The 13,954-nt window shown below is 47.9% G+C and overlaps 2 protein-coding genes across 2 annotated transcripts; one reads left to right on the top strand and one right to left on the bottom strand.

Moving 5' to 3' along the window:
• Window positions 1–518: 518 nt before the first annotated feature.
• Window positions 519–2,888, top strand: cited4a (Cbp/p300-interacting transactivator, with Glu/Asp-rich carboxy-terminal domain, 4a). The gene is made up of 2 exons (XM_067256288.1): window positions 519–648; window positions 2,003–2,888. The coding sequence occupies exon 2, from the start codon at window positions 2,018–2,020 to the stop codon at window positions 2,744–2,746; it is 729 nt and encodes a 242-aa protein (XP_067112389.1). The 5' UTR covers window positions 519–648; window positions 2,003–2,017; the 3' UTR covers window positions 2,747–2,888.
• A 4,361-nt stretch (window positions 2,889–7,249) lies between these two features.
• Window positions 7,250–13,676, bottom strand: LOC136962501 (schlafen-like protein 1). The gene is made up of 6 exons (XM_067256290.1): window positions 13,293–13,676; window positions 12,993–13,158; window positions 12,479–12,885; window positions 11,924–12,015; window positions 11,059–11,078; window positions 7,250–7,323 (listed from the first exon to the last, which is right to left on the bottom strand). The coding sequence occupies exons 1-6, from the start codon at window positions 13,674–13,676 to the stop codon at window positions 7,250–7,252; spliced, it is 1,143 nt and encodes a 380-aa protein (XP_067112391.1).
• Window positions 13,677–13,954: the final 278 nt, after the last annotated feature.

Genomic DNA, 13,954 nt, shown 5'->3' on the forward strand with positions numbered 1-13,954 from the left:
CTTGTCACTTAAGAACGAAAAACAATTCATTAGCATTACAGCCCAGAGCCCAAAAGTGTCTGTCTCTGCTGCTAGGATTGGTTAAGGGTATTTATCTATTAAAGTGTGTAGCCACAAAACTTGCCTACCACCTGATCATTCAAATCTGATTCATTATCATGAAATAGTTTATAGTACGCTAAAGTATTTTAAACACAGCTTCATCATGCCTGGTGACTAGTATTAGTACTAACTCCACCACACCCGATTTATTTACCACCAAGCTACGAGTTCATGAGTAACCATTACTTCATAACCATGATTAAGATGTTCACAGAACTGTGTACAATGCGTCAAGTCGGCTTGAGGCTGTGGAGGTGGAAGAGGAGGCCCGCTGAATTTTCTTTGCACAGTGATTGCAAAGGAGAACCAATCGCAACAAAGAATAGGGAGAGGACGCTAGCTCCACCTCTCTCCGTCGCCACTGGTTTGTAGCTAGATGTATATAATCCCTGAGTTGACCCAGAAAACAAACTCCGGTGACTACCGAGGCAGAGCTCGCACACATTTGCTGGAATACATGTATTTAGAGCGTCTCCGTTGGAACTCAACCAGAGATCCAATTGCTGAGGAGAAACTTACACAACTTCTGAATAAGCACAATTTCGGGTATGTGTTGCTGTCTTGGAAAAATAGTATTGCCGAAAATGTCCCGTCGCTCAGAGCAGGTTGTCTATCGTTTTTATTTCTTCGCAATTTGTCAGTTCAGGCGCAGGGTAGAACTACCAACTAAACATGTTAACGTTGCACATAGCCAGACCGAATGTACTTAAACCGGATTTGCCTTTTTACCATATAAAGTATTTTGCTCTCACTGAAATCTAGCTACTATGTAAATCCCTAGATTACGGGGCTATAATATATATTTAGTTCTTGTGTAATAATTTTGCAACAAGGAAATCCAGACAAATGTTAACTGTTGTTTAGCGTTGGTGTATGTGCCGTTAAACACAGGGAATTCTCGAAACACCAAACATTTGGATAGGGATCGATTGTTTATAATGGTTGGGTTTGTTACAAGGAAATATGTCTCAGTGTAAGGGATAGTCACGAGGAGTATTTCTGTCTGCTTTATTGATAAAACACAAAGAGCCCCAGACTGAAACATCAGAGCCAGGGGCATTGTAGTTCATCTTTTGGGAAAAGATAAGAAAGAACCCGAAATTCTTTGTTTTATATCAGACAGCTTGAATATTGTAGATTTATCTTAGACTTGAAAATGTAACATTGAAAGGGGAAAAGGATGATGGTGAATCTGAAGGCAAATGCCCTAGAAATAAGAATGTCATTAATTTATAACCTTGCGTAATTGCGCGTTATTTAAAAGTGGGGTTTAATGTTTGCCATCTTGACTTGTAAAACGGAAAAGACAAACAGATGTATCTCGTGAATTAAGATATAGCATTTTTGTAAAAACTGTATCCTTCCCTTTGTCATGTTATCAATCACATTTCACACGATTACATTACCATTGCATTTACCATGTAGACTTCAGAATATAAGTGTAATGTGGTTAAGGGCGCTATCAATCTGTTAGCGCAAGATGTCTTTCTTTAATACTGTTTGTTCTTTTTAAATACACAGCGATTGATATTCAAAAAGCGCTCCGATGCGTTCTTATTTGTGAAGCTATGGTTTCTTTTACACTGTGCAACATAAAGGCTGCGGACATGTATAATGCTTCACGTCGTCCTCTGGTCATGATGGTCAAAGTGCCTGAACGTCGGCCAAATTTCAGTAATGCCTTTGATATTTGACGAAATAGGGTGTTTATGAATATTTTAATAGAATTGCTGCTGGTGGATATCTAAAGACACTAAAGATTCATAGTTGTAAATCCGCCTTGTGATCCCACTTATAAAAACTGTCCCCACAGGTTGACCTTGCACTGTTTTATTGACAAACTAACCATGTCATTGACTAACGACTTGATTCACTAACCAACCTTGCATTTCCTCTGCAGGGTGACAAAACAACCATGGCCGACCACATGATGATGCCCATGACCCACGGCTCAGCAAGCGGCAGTCTGCACGGCTTCAGGATGGGAATGAACGTCCCACAGCAGCAGCACGCAGTCCAGCCCGGCCTTCGCAGTCTGCCCAACGGCCAAGTCATGCACTATGGCCGGGCGCCGCAAAGCAACATGGAGGCGGCCATGAGACAGCGGCCGGGCCTGGTGGCGGGGATGAACGGCCAGGTGAACGGGTCTCCGATGGCTAACCACCACCATCAGATGATGTCTAGCGGGATGATGTACAGCCACCAGCAGCCCCCCCAGCCCCAGCAGCAGCAGCAGCAGCAGCACCACATGCACCCCCAGCAGCAGAACCAGCTCCCCCCCCAGCAGTACCTTCCTGGAGGCCTCACCTCCCAGCAGCTCATGGCCAGCATGCACCTGCAGAAACTCAACACCCAGTACCACGGACACCCGCTCGGGCCTGGCAACGGCCACCACCTGCCCAACGGTGCCCAGTACCGGGTGGGGCCGGCCCAGTTGGCGAGCATGCAGCACATGGGAGGGCCCTCGCTGGGCCTGAACGGCATGGACATGGACCTGATTGACGAGGAGGTGCTGACCTCGCTGGTGCTGGAGCTGGGGCTGGACAGAGTGCAGGAACTCCCTGAGCTCTTCCTGGGACAAAACGAGTTTGACTTCATTTCAGACTTTGTGTGCAAACAGCAACCGAGCACCGTGAGCTGTTGAGAGACGTGGCCGGGAGAGGAGTATCGGTTTGGTTTGGGTCTGTCAGGGCACCCAAAGAAAGACTGGCCAACTTGGACTGACTAGCCAGAGTGGCACAGCAAGAAAGAGACAATCTCTCTGTTCTGTGTCAGTGTATCTGTGTCTGCATATGTGACCGTGTAAAGTAGGCTTACACGCTGGCCTACCTGTGTGTTAACGATTGAATTGTATTGACGGATAAAGATGAGAGAAGCTTTCTTTGCATCCCACCTGTGCTGGTGAGGTCAGTGGTCAGCCGGCCAGCGTGAGGCACTGTGGGTGCTTGGTTTGTCTGTGTCCTCCTGGCATCTGGCTTGGCACCTGTGCACTGAGTGCCAAGGCTGGGCCATGATTGTAAACTAACAAACAGGATGGCTAAAGAGCCACGTAGGACCACGGAAAGACACTCCTGCCATGCCTGGGACTACCATATTCTACAACATTGAGAAGTTTATTTATTTATCTCACCATATAGTAGTGGATATCTCACAAATTGAATTGATCAATTTGAATGAAAATGTATCTGTTAATGGAGGTTAAGGTCCCAAAACAGGTGACTTAACACAAGGGACACCTGAATGAAGTGGGCACGTTTTTATTGAAGGCTGGTTCTTCAGTACTGGTACCCATGGATTCCTCAATACCTTGAGATCTTTAACATTTCATTCAAGAGCCTCAGAGAAAATGGGGGTGATGGGGTAGGTCAAATTATCAGTTAAGAAATGTGTGTTACACTGTTGATTTACACTCATATGCCCTCAGATAAATAGATGTTTTCAGCATTCAGTTAATTGAATCCTACTGTACATTTTCGCTTCAAGCCTCTGTTTTTAGCTACTGAATGAATTGTGATCGAATACCCAGTAATATAGTGTTGCACAAACATAGTAGCATGTCTGCTGCAAGGCTAGGTTGAACAAAGCATTCCTCTTTAGAATGTCATCCCCATGTTGGTTGTTCAAGCACTTCTACAGCCAAACATCTTGGATGCTTGTTGTGAATAGAGGAAGATTCCATTAATACTAGATTAATTGTGAGGTTGTTTGTTTTTTTTTATCTATTGGAAGGATATGCCAGAAACTACAAAAGTGGCCTATTTAAATGTCTGTGGCACAAAACCCCCAAGAAAATTGAAATGAGCGAGAGGAGAAGTGAATACGGAGCAGTCAGAGACCTAACGTTGGACTCTCAAGAGCATAAGTGTCAACACAGTCCGGGTAGCAGAATAATGTCAGTTTTGGCTGTGTTTGCAGGATGAATGTTTGTGTACAGTTCAAGCCAGGCATTTAAATCGGCTAGCTACATTCTCTGACTCTAACATTAACCAATGTGCTGACTCTCAGCTTAAACTGATTGGCCTCTGCAGATCTTTGCTGGTAGCGGCGTGTTCAATCATTCTTTAAGGCCGGCTCTCTCCACCTGTAGCACTGATTACAACACAGCGCGGTCGGCAGCCATGCAAGGTGTTTTTTGCCATAGATTAGCTTACTCTGCTGGTTTTCCACTGATTAGATTCAAATTACACTTTCACACACTCTTGTCTTAATTGAGGTCAGCTTTCACCCCTCCACCCCCCATGACTTAATAATTATAGAACGGACATGTTCTGTGGTGGGTGGGGGTGGAGGGTTCCTCCACACTGAGCGTAATTAGATTTTTTTTTAGGGGCAGAGTTTCTATTTTGCTGGCCGAGTAGAGTGTGACCACTTCTGTTCTGCTGCTGCTTGTCATTGCGGTTGTCCTGCTATTTATGGGTCTTCTAGAGGGATCAGACTGTGGGAGGTTAGCTAGTTGGTACATCCTGTTCATCTGCTCCACTGCCACACTTCCTTCCTCAAAGACCTGCCCACTACCAGATCAATTACCATTTCCAAAATACTGTCAAACGCTTGTTGTGAACTTGATTTATCACACCCAGCGCAATGTATCAGTTATATGTGTGCCAATTGTGAGACAACTTTTAAAATACAAAGTAATTCCTCCACATAGTTGACCTGGGTCAGAAACTGCTATTGCTGAGATCTTATCACCACCGATGGGCTGTATTTGTGGGAGTGGTAGACAGAACGCCAGCATCACAGGTCTCCTCCCTCGTCTGTTACTCCTGACTCCTGCCTGATGTCTATCACGCTCCAAACTTCACAAAAGTCGTACATTGAGGAAGGGCTCGGGCCTCGAGTGAGATGGTGGCTTCCAGCTCTCAGAAACCACAGCCTTCTTGTGTATCGTATCTGTACTGTACTGTAGAATAGAGGTAAAGTTGACCTAGATGCATATAAGGTACTTTGCAGAAGAAAAAAAACGAAAAAAACATTGTCGGATGTAAATGTTCTATATGGCTGATGTTGATGTGTTGACAAGAGATTATATCATACATTTTTACAAGTGAGTGTGTAGATATGAATACATAGTACCAGGGGTTGGGGCGCTGGGGCGACCTGAAGCTTTAAAACCAAGTAGACTGCATGGGGAATCCTCCACTGGCCAGAGCCACAGAGAATGTACAGCTGCTGGCTCGCTGGGATCCTGTCTTAAGATGGTAGATAAACGTGAGATTGTACTTCTTGTTCCAAAATTACACAACTTCATTTGGGTTATCCCATTTCCTGCCCTCCCCCACCTCCCCTCCAAAAAGCTTTTGTAATGTTATTGATTCTATTTTAAGAAAATGTATTTATTTTCAACGACAATAAAATATTTATTTAAAGAACTGGTTCAGAGTGCTGAGTCTGTTTGAACGGACTGTGTTTGTTGGATTAGTTACTTGTTTAGATTGTCTGATGTGTTGGAAAGACAAACAGCTACATAGACAAACAGAATAAAACACTGAGCAGTGGCGGGATCTAGTTCAGGTATAGGCCTCACCATATATACCATTGTGTAACTGTAGTCCTAACCTCAACCCTAACCCAGTACCCTGGAGCTGTGCCTTAAACCCTGTCTGACGAACGTCCAGGGATTCTACTTTGCCTAAGCCCTGTTTACTCTGTCCAGGAGGTTACTGGCATCACAGTCAGTTGGTCTGTCCCTGCCACATTTAAACAGACAGTCTGTTTGTTACATCTCCTAGGCAGGTGCACACACACACACCACACACACCACACCATACACAGACGATCTGATTGGGCCTGGCTAGCTCACTATAGGAGGGCCAGGGCATCTATGGCTGCCACATCACCTCTGCCCTGACACATGGAGACGTCACTTAACTGCTGATATCATAGGAGGGCTTAGCAGCTATCTTAAGCAGCTATCTTTAGCAGCTATCTTTATGGGCTTCATGACACTGCAATAATAACCAGGTTGCCCAGGTAGAGATGCAAGGGTTTGTGTGTCTTGTCCTGCATATGAGTCGCTTGGGTCAAAGTGTGTGTGTGTGTGTTTGTGGGCCACCAATTCTCCTTGGGATGTGCTTGTGCTTTAGCAATACTTGTTTATGAAAGACATAAAAGTATGCTATTAAAGACAGTGTTTATGTAAAGAGACTTGCAATCAAATAAGCTGCAACACCCAAACAAACTGCAAGTTCTGGCTTGTGCAGGGTTGCCTCATGGGACTGTTCCTGGGAGAGTAGGCAACGATTGAAAGACATTTGCAAACAACGCCAGCAGGCCAGGTGTAGTCATGGCGATAATCCTCTGGCTGGACTTGGGCAGACTGTATGCTAATCTCATCCTAACTCCTCACCTGGAGCCATTAGCCCATTGAATAGCTAAACTTGTGAAATTAATCTAAAGTCTATAGACACTCCATAGAACCATATTCCCTGTAGGATACTCCTGCTTAGTAAACCTTATAACCAGACATAACCTTTTTTAGACAAGATAGAATCTATAGTATCTATAAGATAGAATCATTTTAATGGCCATAGCTTTGCATGTAGGTTCAGAAGGTTGTTGGTTCGATTCCCGGCCGTGCGAAATGACAGTTTGTCCTTGGGCAAGGCACTTCACCCTACTTGCCTCGGGGAGAATGTCCCTGTACTTTCTGTAATTCGCTCTGGATAAGAGCATCTGCTAAATGACAAAAAAATGACTAAAATGTAGGTGTAGTGTGTTCCATGAGAGCGACAAATGATATACGTTAGCAATGTTTTGTTGTGTAACTCAGAGTTTGTGGTGAACACTCCCTCAAATCAAATGTGTTTTGAACAAGCACAAATACTCAGAGTACATCATGAGTATACAATGCTGAGGCGAGGCCAAGGGACCTGTCTTCAGATCCACACCCTTTCTGAGCACCTGTGTAATCAGCGACATGACTTTACAACCAGCACGTGTTGACAGCTTTAAAGCGCCTCAGTAACCCAAGCCATCCCATGACACCCTGAGGGTGCGGTGACGTCTGCGAAGGTAGGCCGCACTGTGTCTGTTTCCCTCTGAAAGAAACCTCTCCCTGTCTGAGAAACACCCCCTGTCGTTTGGCTCCCTCCCCAAACTCTCTCTCTTTCCTCCGATGGCCCGGTGACTTACCACATCTGTCTGGTTAGCTGCCTGAATCTTCGATGTTTCCTTGTTCTGATGCTGCATCAGGAACTCTGATTCCAAGGAAGCCCAATGCTGTGGAAGACAAAAGCATTTCCACCACAAAACGTGATTATGCACGTCAGGGATTCCTTGTAGTTCCTTGTTGGAATAAAAGAGATCAACTTGATATGGGGTCTTCTTGGTGACTGAGAGAGACGCTTGTAGGTGACAATCATCTGAACTACTGGCCTGGGTCGAGATGACGGATTATGCCACCGGCGTTAACTCTGTTAATATGGCTTTGGGTTATCCTCAGAGTAGCGACATGCTAACCCATCGATAACATTCAGTACTGACAGTGGCCAGGGTCAGAGCTGCAGTATATCCTCATGATGTAAATGAGGAGCAAAGCTAAGCCTGAGGGTCCCCAGTAATCATATTTGACCAGCTTATTAACCTATGCAAATACCAACAACATATTATCCCTGTATGCTATAAGGAAGAAGGGCTATTATGGTGATCCAGGTGCCCAGGGCAGTGGGGTTGGTGTTAATGAATGGCTCTTACTATGGCTATGCCTTTATATCTGCCAGAGGCCTTCAAAGTCCTGTTGTGAAGGTCACATTGCAGGTGGTGGGTTTCATATCAAAGCAGCAAATGTCCAAATGAGACCCTGACTGCCCGCGTCCTTGTGAAACATTAAGTAAACTCTCTTGCCAAAACCAAAAAAGTCCAATGTTCCTTAACTCTTGCTCTCTTAGCTCTCCCTCTCTTTTCTTCTGTCTTTTCTCCTGCCAGGAGTCACTCTGGGTCACTGCACAGCAGAGTTTGGACTCAGGCCATCTCCTCATTTTCCACTATTTGCATGGCTGTCCAAACGTCACAGCCCCTTAACTCAAGTTCCGAAATGCGTCAGCAGGCAGTTCTTCATCCTCGTACCCACCTCTGCCTCCTCTCTTATCCCTCTTTCCCGACAACACCTCTGACTCCTACAGTACACTGTGTCCTCTCTGGCCAAGCCCCCCCCCCCCCTCCACCCCCCCCCCCCACCGCTAGTCTCTCCCACACTTTCTGTTCCCTCTGTCTATGTCTTTGTCTGTTTTGTCTGTCCATCTATCTCTGTCTCTGTCTCACTGACTGTCCTCATCCCTTACTGAGGACCCTCTGATCCTCCAGTCAGGTCATTTACGGCCGTACGAAACAGTTCCCATCTGATTCAAAATCACGGGACCGACCTCAGTGAAACCGTAATCCAAAACCCTCCTGATTTCACAAGGAGAGAGTAACTTGTGGGAGGGACGGCGTTCTGATTCTGGGAAACCAGACCTAGTCTGTGTGGCAATATATAGTAGTTCCTGTCATACACATGTTTTCTCTCCAATATCCCCACCAAACCTTGGAAACAGAGTTTGTGGTGTGAAAACATCATCAGTCATAGGGGAATTATTCACAGTCTTTTGTCCGGGATGAGACAGCGATGCTATGTGTCACTTGCCTTGTCTGAAGACAGATAGGCGGAGTCGCCAGAAGTGATGTATCGCCCTTGTTATGTTTTTTTTCACAGCTCATTGGCCGAGCCTCTTGAAGGACAAGGCCAGACCTTTTCTAACAAATAGCTAACAAGAAGCAAAGTTAGAGTTTCCCCCTCAGAACCCTTCTCAGCGAGAATCTCAGTGCTGCCTCTCTCTCTCTCTCTCTCTCTCTCTCTCTCTCTTCTTGGCTTGAGTAGGGATCCAACACTTTAATCGGGTAGGCATGAAAGTGTTTTGTCAGGAAGAGTGAGAGAGGGGCAGAGGCGGAGGTGGGGGGCGGGGGAGGGAGGGAGGGAGAAGGGGCAGCTAAGTGATGTGTTGCAGTCAATCTTTCCCCTGGTGAGAGGGCCTCATTGTCTTGCGAGTGCTATTGTTCGAAAGCGGCCCTCCCTACAGGACCAGCAACACGGCACACAGGACCCGAGGAGCCAAGTAGAGGCGCAGTGGAAAGAGCATCCCCGAGAGAACGGCAGTCTAAAAATACATTGTCTCTCTGGGCCTCTTCAAGGTCACCCCGTCATTAAGATTCTGATTGGAGGGCTGCAGTCACAACCATCTCTCTCTGCCGAGTGCCACTAAAGCTGATGAACAAGGGCAGCATCACACAGTCTACGTCAACACATCTAACTGAATCATTTGGTATGAATTCTCTCAATTTTTGAGGGAAATCTCTGTGTCAGAATAACCATTTGTAAATACTTTGTGTTGGTCTTGGCAAGCATGGGGGTGGGTGAATTATTTTCTTATAATGCACTACTATTAAACTACGTCTCTAAAAACGTATATATCTGTAACTATGGTTGAAAGGAACAAAATAATGGAAGGATGTTCTGTAATGGGTTCAGTATAGAGACACTCCAGAGAATATGTTATGATTTAGCTGGCGATACCCCCCGCCCCCCTCTCCTCCACACACACACACAAACACACACTCACACACACATACTACACATTTCTAGGACTCCCATGAGACACAACCAACAGCTCTCACCCACACACCACATACCATCATACAGCAGAACAGACTGCAGGTAGTGCACACAGCCCTCGCAGCTTCAGCATGAGTCACTCCCAGCCAATGGAAGAAGGGAATTTCTGAGCAGTCGTTCTGTGGTGCAAACGCGCATGCTGACTCAGGTATGTAAATCCACTTCTCTGGTGTGGGAGAACAACCTCACTGAGCTTTTCATGTTTCACCATTTTTTGCGTGTCACCGTGTAGTTCGGTCTCTAGTGCAGACATGCGTACACACACACACACAGGGAGTCAGGTGGCTGAGCGGTGAGGGAATCGGGCTAGTAATCCGAAGGTTTCCAGTTCGATTCCCGGTCATGCCAACTGACGTTGTGTCCTTGGGCAACGCACTTCACCCTACTTGCCTCGGGGGAATGTCCCTGTACTTACTGTAAGTCGCTCTGGATAAGAGCGTCTGCTAAATGACTAAATGTAAATGTAATGTAATGTAAATGTAACACACACACACACACACACACAAAGGCATGCACACAGACACACACCTTCATGTACACCAGCCATGTATACCAAAAACAGATGTCATAGAACATAGTTACTCTAGTTCAGGATGTGGATACAGTGTACACAAATAGTAAAACATGCACAAACACACACACTAAGGCACACCCAGCATGTCCTACACCCAACGAGTCCACACCACAGACAATGCATGTGCACTCAGACACGTAGCACGGATGATTACCGCCTCTAAATATCTTGACTTATCAAGGCTAGGGAGCACAACCTCTTTATGACGATATGACAAGAGGAAAGAAAACAAAACAACACATGTGACACACTCCTGGGTCTGTAGGACCGAGACTCGAGCAGAGTCTACACCCAGTGAGAAGTACAGTGAGCCACCCACACACAGCCTCTCTGAACGACACACTCTCAGCTGCTGTGTGCATGCTGACGCTTGGATGCAGTCAACCCGCACAAATAAACGAATGTGAGCGGGAGAAGCAGAAGAGGGAGAGAGCGCGGCAGATGTTTCCAGCAGGTCATGAGGAAGAGAGGAACAGGAAACTGACATGAAACTGCAGACCGCACGGTGAAACAGATAGTGAGCTGTGTACATGAACAGATACACAAAACACACAAAACACGAAGAGGCTTTTAATCAAATGTAGAACCCTTTTGGGGTGATTTGGTTATGGTGCTGGTTCTAGGGTTAGGGGCTAGTGGAAAGGGGGGGGGGGGGGGGGGGTTGTGGCAGGGAAACACAGAGGCCAGGGTAACAGCCATTTAGAACATTGGGCAGATTTATGGAGGGACAGACAGCAGGACTGTGTCAGACTCCTAGCAACGTGAGAGGACACCTGGAGGTAATGTAAGCAACCGCCCCCAGCCCTCCCCAACACACACTCTCTTTCATTCTCTGTCTGAGTCTCTCTCTCTCTGTCCCTTCTCTCTGCCTCCCCTTCACCCCCTCACTAGCTCTTTTTCTCTCCCAATTTTTCGGTCTCTCTCTCTTTCTCTCTCTCTCCACCTCTGTCTCATTTTCATCCTCTCACTCTTTCTCTCTCTCCGCCCCCCTTCAACTCTTCCCTCCATTCTCTCCATTCTCCCCCTCCTCCCACCCCCTCCTTGTGACTCATCCTCGGAACCCTTAATCACCATTGAGTGGGCATTGCCTTCACTCAGTCTAACTGTGCAGGAAGGAGGGAAAGAAAGGTGAAACAGTAGATCTCTACTGCCACCTGCTGTCTGTACTGCCACAATGCAATTTCCAAAGCAGTGCAATGCTTCACTTACACAAGGAAATGGTTTGAAATGTGTTTATTTCTGATTCAAACTTGATGACACCCACACAAAACGGATGTGTTGACAGAAGAGAGGATGATAAAAAAAGAGCCAACAAGATGTCTTTGATGTCTCTACTTTACTACAGTGAGGATCCCATAGTCAAATGATTGGTAGATTGGTTAAACCAACCAATCACAACAACTTGCGACTCTGGAGACAGGGACATGTTTAGATAATTGGCTGAAATGACCAATCACATCAACCTGCAAACGCTGGAGACCACCCGGTTCGAGGATCTCGCCTTCCCCGATCCATCTCTCCGGAGGTCTGGAACGACAAGTGGCCACGGCTGGGCCTGTGCCTGTGTTGGAGAGCTGTGCAGGTCGGCTATGATCTGCCTCTGTTGTCGTGTCTCCAGCAGCAGCAGCCTCTGCTCTGACAGCAACACCTCCACATGCTGCTGCAGACGACTCAGCTCCACACTCCACCTCTGGAACACAAGAGACACTCAGAAGAGCCTGCTAGAGAACGGGAGAGACAGGTCACTGAACCTCACTACAGTGACCTGCTGAATGTTGTAACCTGCTACACCTCACAAAGCACCGGGAAGTAAGATAAGCTTCACAAGTGTCTCAAATCCTCAGTAGGTTTAGATTCAGGAAGCGTTCTATGTCCTGTATTGGACAAGCGAGTTGGTTAGTGAGTTTATTGTCATATGAACGAATGAAATTGAAGAATGTATTTTTGTTCCTTCCAAGTTGGACAGGTTTAGTTAAAGGTTGTGAACAAAACAGTTAGGGTTACGTTTTGTAAAGGTTGTCCACAGAAGGATTAGGCTTAGTAAGCAAAGCTTATATACAATAAGGGTTTGGGTTAGTGAAGCGTGTGTACAATGGGGTTTGGGTTAGGAGAGGTTGGATGCAGTAGGCAGAACTGTTCTAGGTCAGTCCTACCTGTCTGGCCCACTCCTGGATGGCACTGGCCGACAGCGGGCCCTCCACGCTGCCATCCCTCCGGAGGAACACCTCCCCCAGGTCTGTCTGGTACAGCCCCATCAGGGCAGGGGCCGGCGGGGGCCGCAGGGTCAGTCGCAGCACCTTGAGGTCGCGGCCCTCCGGGCCGGGCCGCACCACGGGCAGGAAGTCCAGGCTGTAGCTGTGGGGCAGCAGCGGGGGGTGGAAGCCCTTGAGGACGGAGTCCGCCAGGAGCCTGGCCCGGTCCTCCTGACGGTGGTCACAGTGGAGGCCCCGCACCACGCCGTCATCGTCCACGCCCGCCAGCAGGCTGCCGCCGCCGCTGTTGAGGAAGGCGCAGGCGTAGCGGCGCAGGTGGCCGCGGAACGAGGAGCGCAGGTACTCCCCTGGAGAGCAGGGTTTTGTTTCGGGGGTTTGCGTTTGTCATTTGTCATATTGTGTTGCGTGATCCCCGTTGTGTCGCCTGGACGCTCCCCCCCGGTTCTCCTCTCACCTCCTCCTCTCTTGAACTCCACGTTGCGGTTCTCAGTTCCCACGTTGGCCCCGTAGAAGAGGCACTCGCCGCCAGTGATCTCCTGGCCGCTGATGGCGCTCTCCGACTGGGTGCCCGACACGCCCGGAGGGTGGGTGTCAAGGGGGAACGTTCTGAGGTCAGAGGCCTGTGGGAGGGCACGGTGGGGCGGGGGGAATACAATCACTATCCTCTTTATCATCTTCTTCACTTTCTTTACTCCACCTTACTACCTACTGTTTTGGTTTTTCCCAACCCTCTCCCCTTTCTCCACATTCCTACCTGTGCATGCTTGCCCTGTTTGCCGGTCCTGTTCTGGGCCAGCCTTCCTCTCGGAGGCCGTGCATGGCTGGGCTGTGGCTGAGTTCCTGAAGGGATAGCCCCGCCTCGCTCCACATGTCTCCCCCGCTCTGAGCCCCCAGCGGCCCCTCTGCCCCCACCTGACCTGCCACCCCCACCAGGGTCGGGGCCAGCGTCATGCCCCGGCTCACGCTCCTCCTGGTCCTCCATCACCGTCCTGGGGTCCTCCCACTGGCCCCCACCAGGGCTGCTGGGAGGAGGGGGGCGAGAGGAGGTCCCGACCTGCTCAATCCCACTTGTGATGTCATCGTCCCAGTCCACGTTCCTCCCTTTCAACCTCTGACCTTTTGGCCGACGATGGGTCATTCTGGGTCCAGGTTGGGGGGCTAGTGGGCTGGGGAGTAAGGAGGAGGCACCCAGACCTGGGGGGGGGGGTAAAAATTTGAGATGTAATGTTTGACAGCAACAGCTGAATCTTCTTTTCTGTTAGACACATTATGCCTTTGACAGCACAGAGACTCTGGGAAGAACCAGAGGGAGTTGGCAAGCTGACTTGATAGATGAATATAAGGACCCTTGATTAATCACAGAGTCAAGATTGATCAAAACAGAGATCTGTCAAAGCTTTCAGGCTGGGCAGGGGA

The sequence above is a fragment of the Osmerus mordax genome, chromosome 18, assembly GCF_038355195.1.
Source record: "Osmerus mordax isolate fOsmMor3 chromosome 18, fOsmMor3.pri, whole genome shotgun sequence".
NCBI lineage: Eukaryota > Metazoa > Chordata > Actinopteri > Osmeriformes > Osmeridae > Osmerus > Osmerus mordax.

Bases quoted from the DNA above. Each gene is read 5' to 3' on its own strand.
- cited4a (XM_067256288.1), top strand. From the start codon at position 2,018: ATGGCCGACCACATGATGATGCCCATGACCCACGGCTCAGCAAGCGGC.
- LOC136962501 (XM_067256290.1), bottom strand. From the start codon at position 13,676: ATGACCCATCGTCGGCCAAAAGGTCAGAGGTTGAAAGGGAGGAACGTG. The intron at 13,159-13,292 runs GTAGGAATGTGG...GCCCTCCCACAG, and splicing joins AACAGGGCAAGCATGCACAG to GCCTCTGACCTCAGAACGTT. The intron at 12,016-12,478 runs GTAGGACTGACC...CTTGTGTTCCAG, and splicing joins TCCAGGAGTGGGCCAGACAG to AGGTGGAGTGTGGAGCTGAG.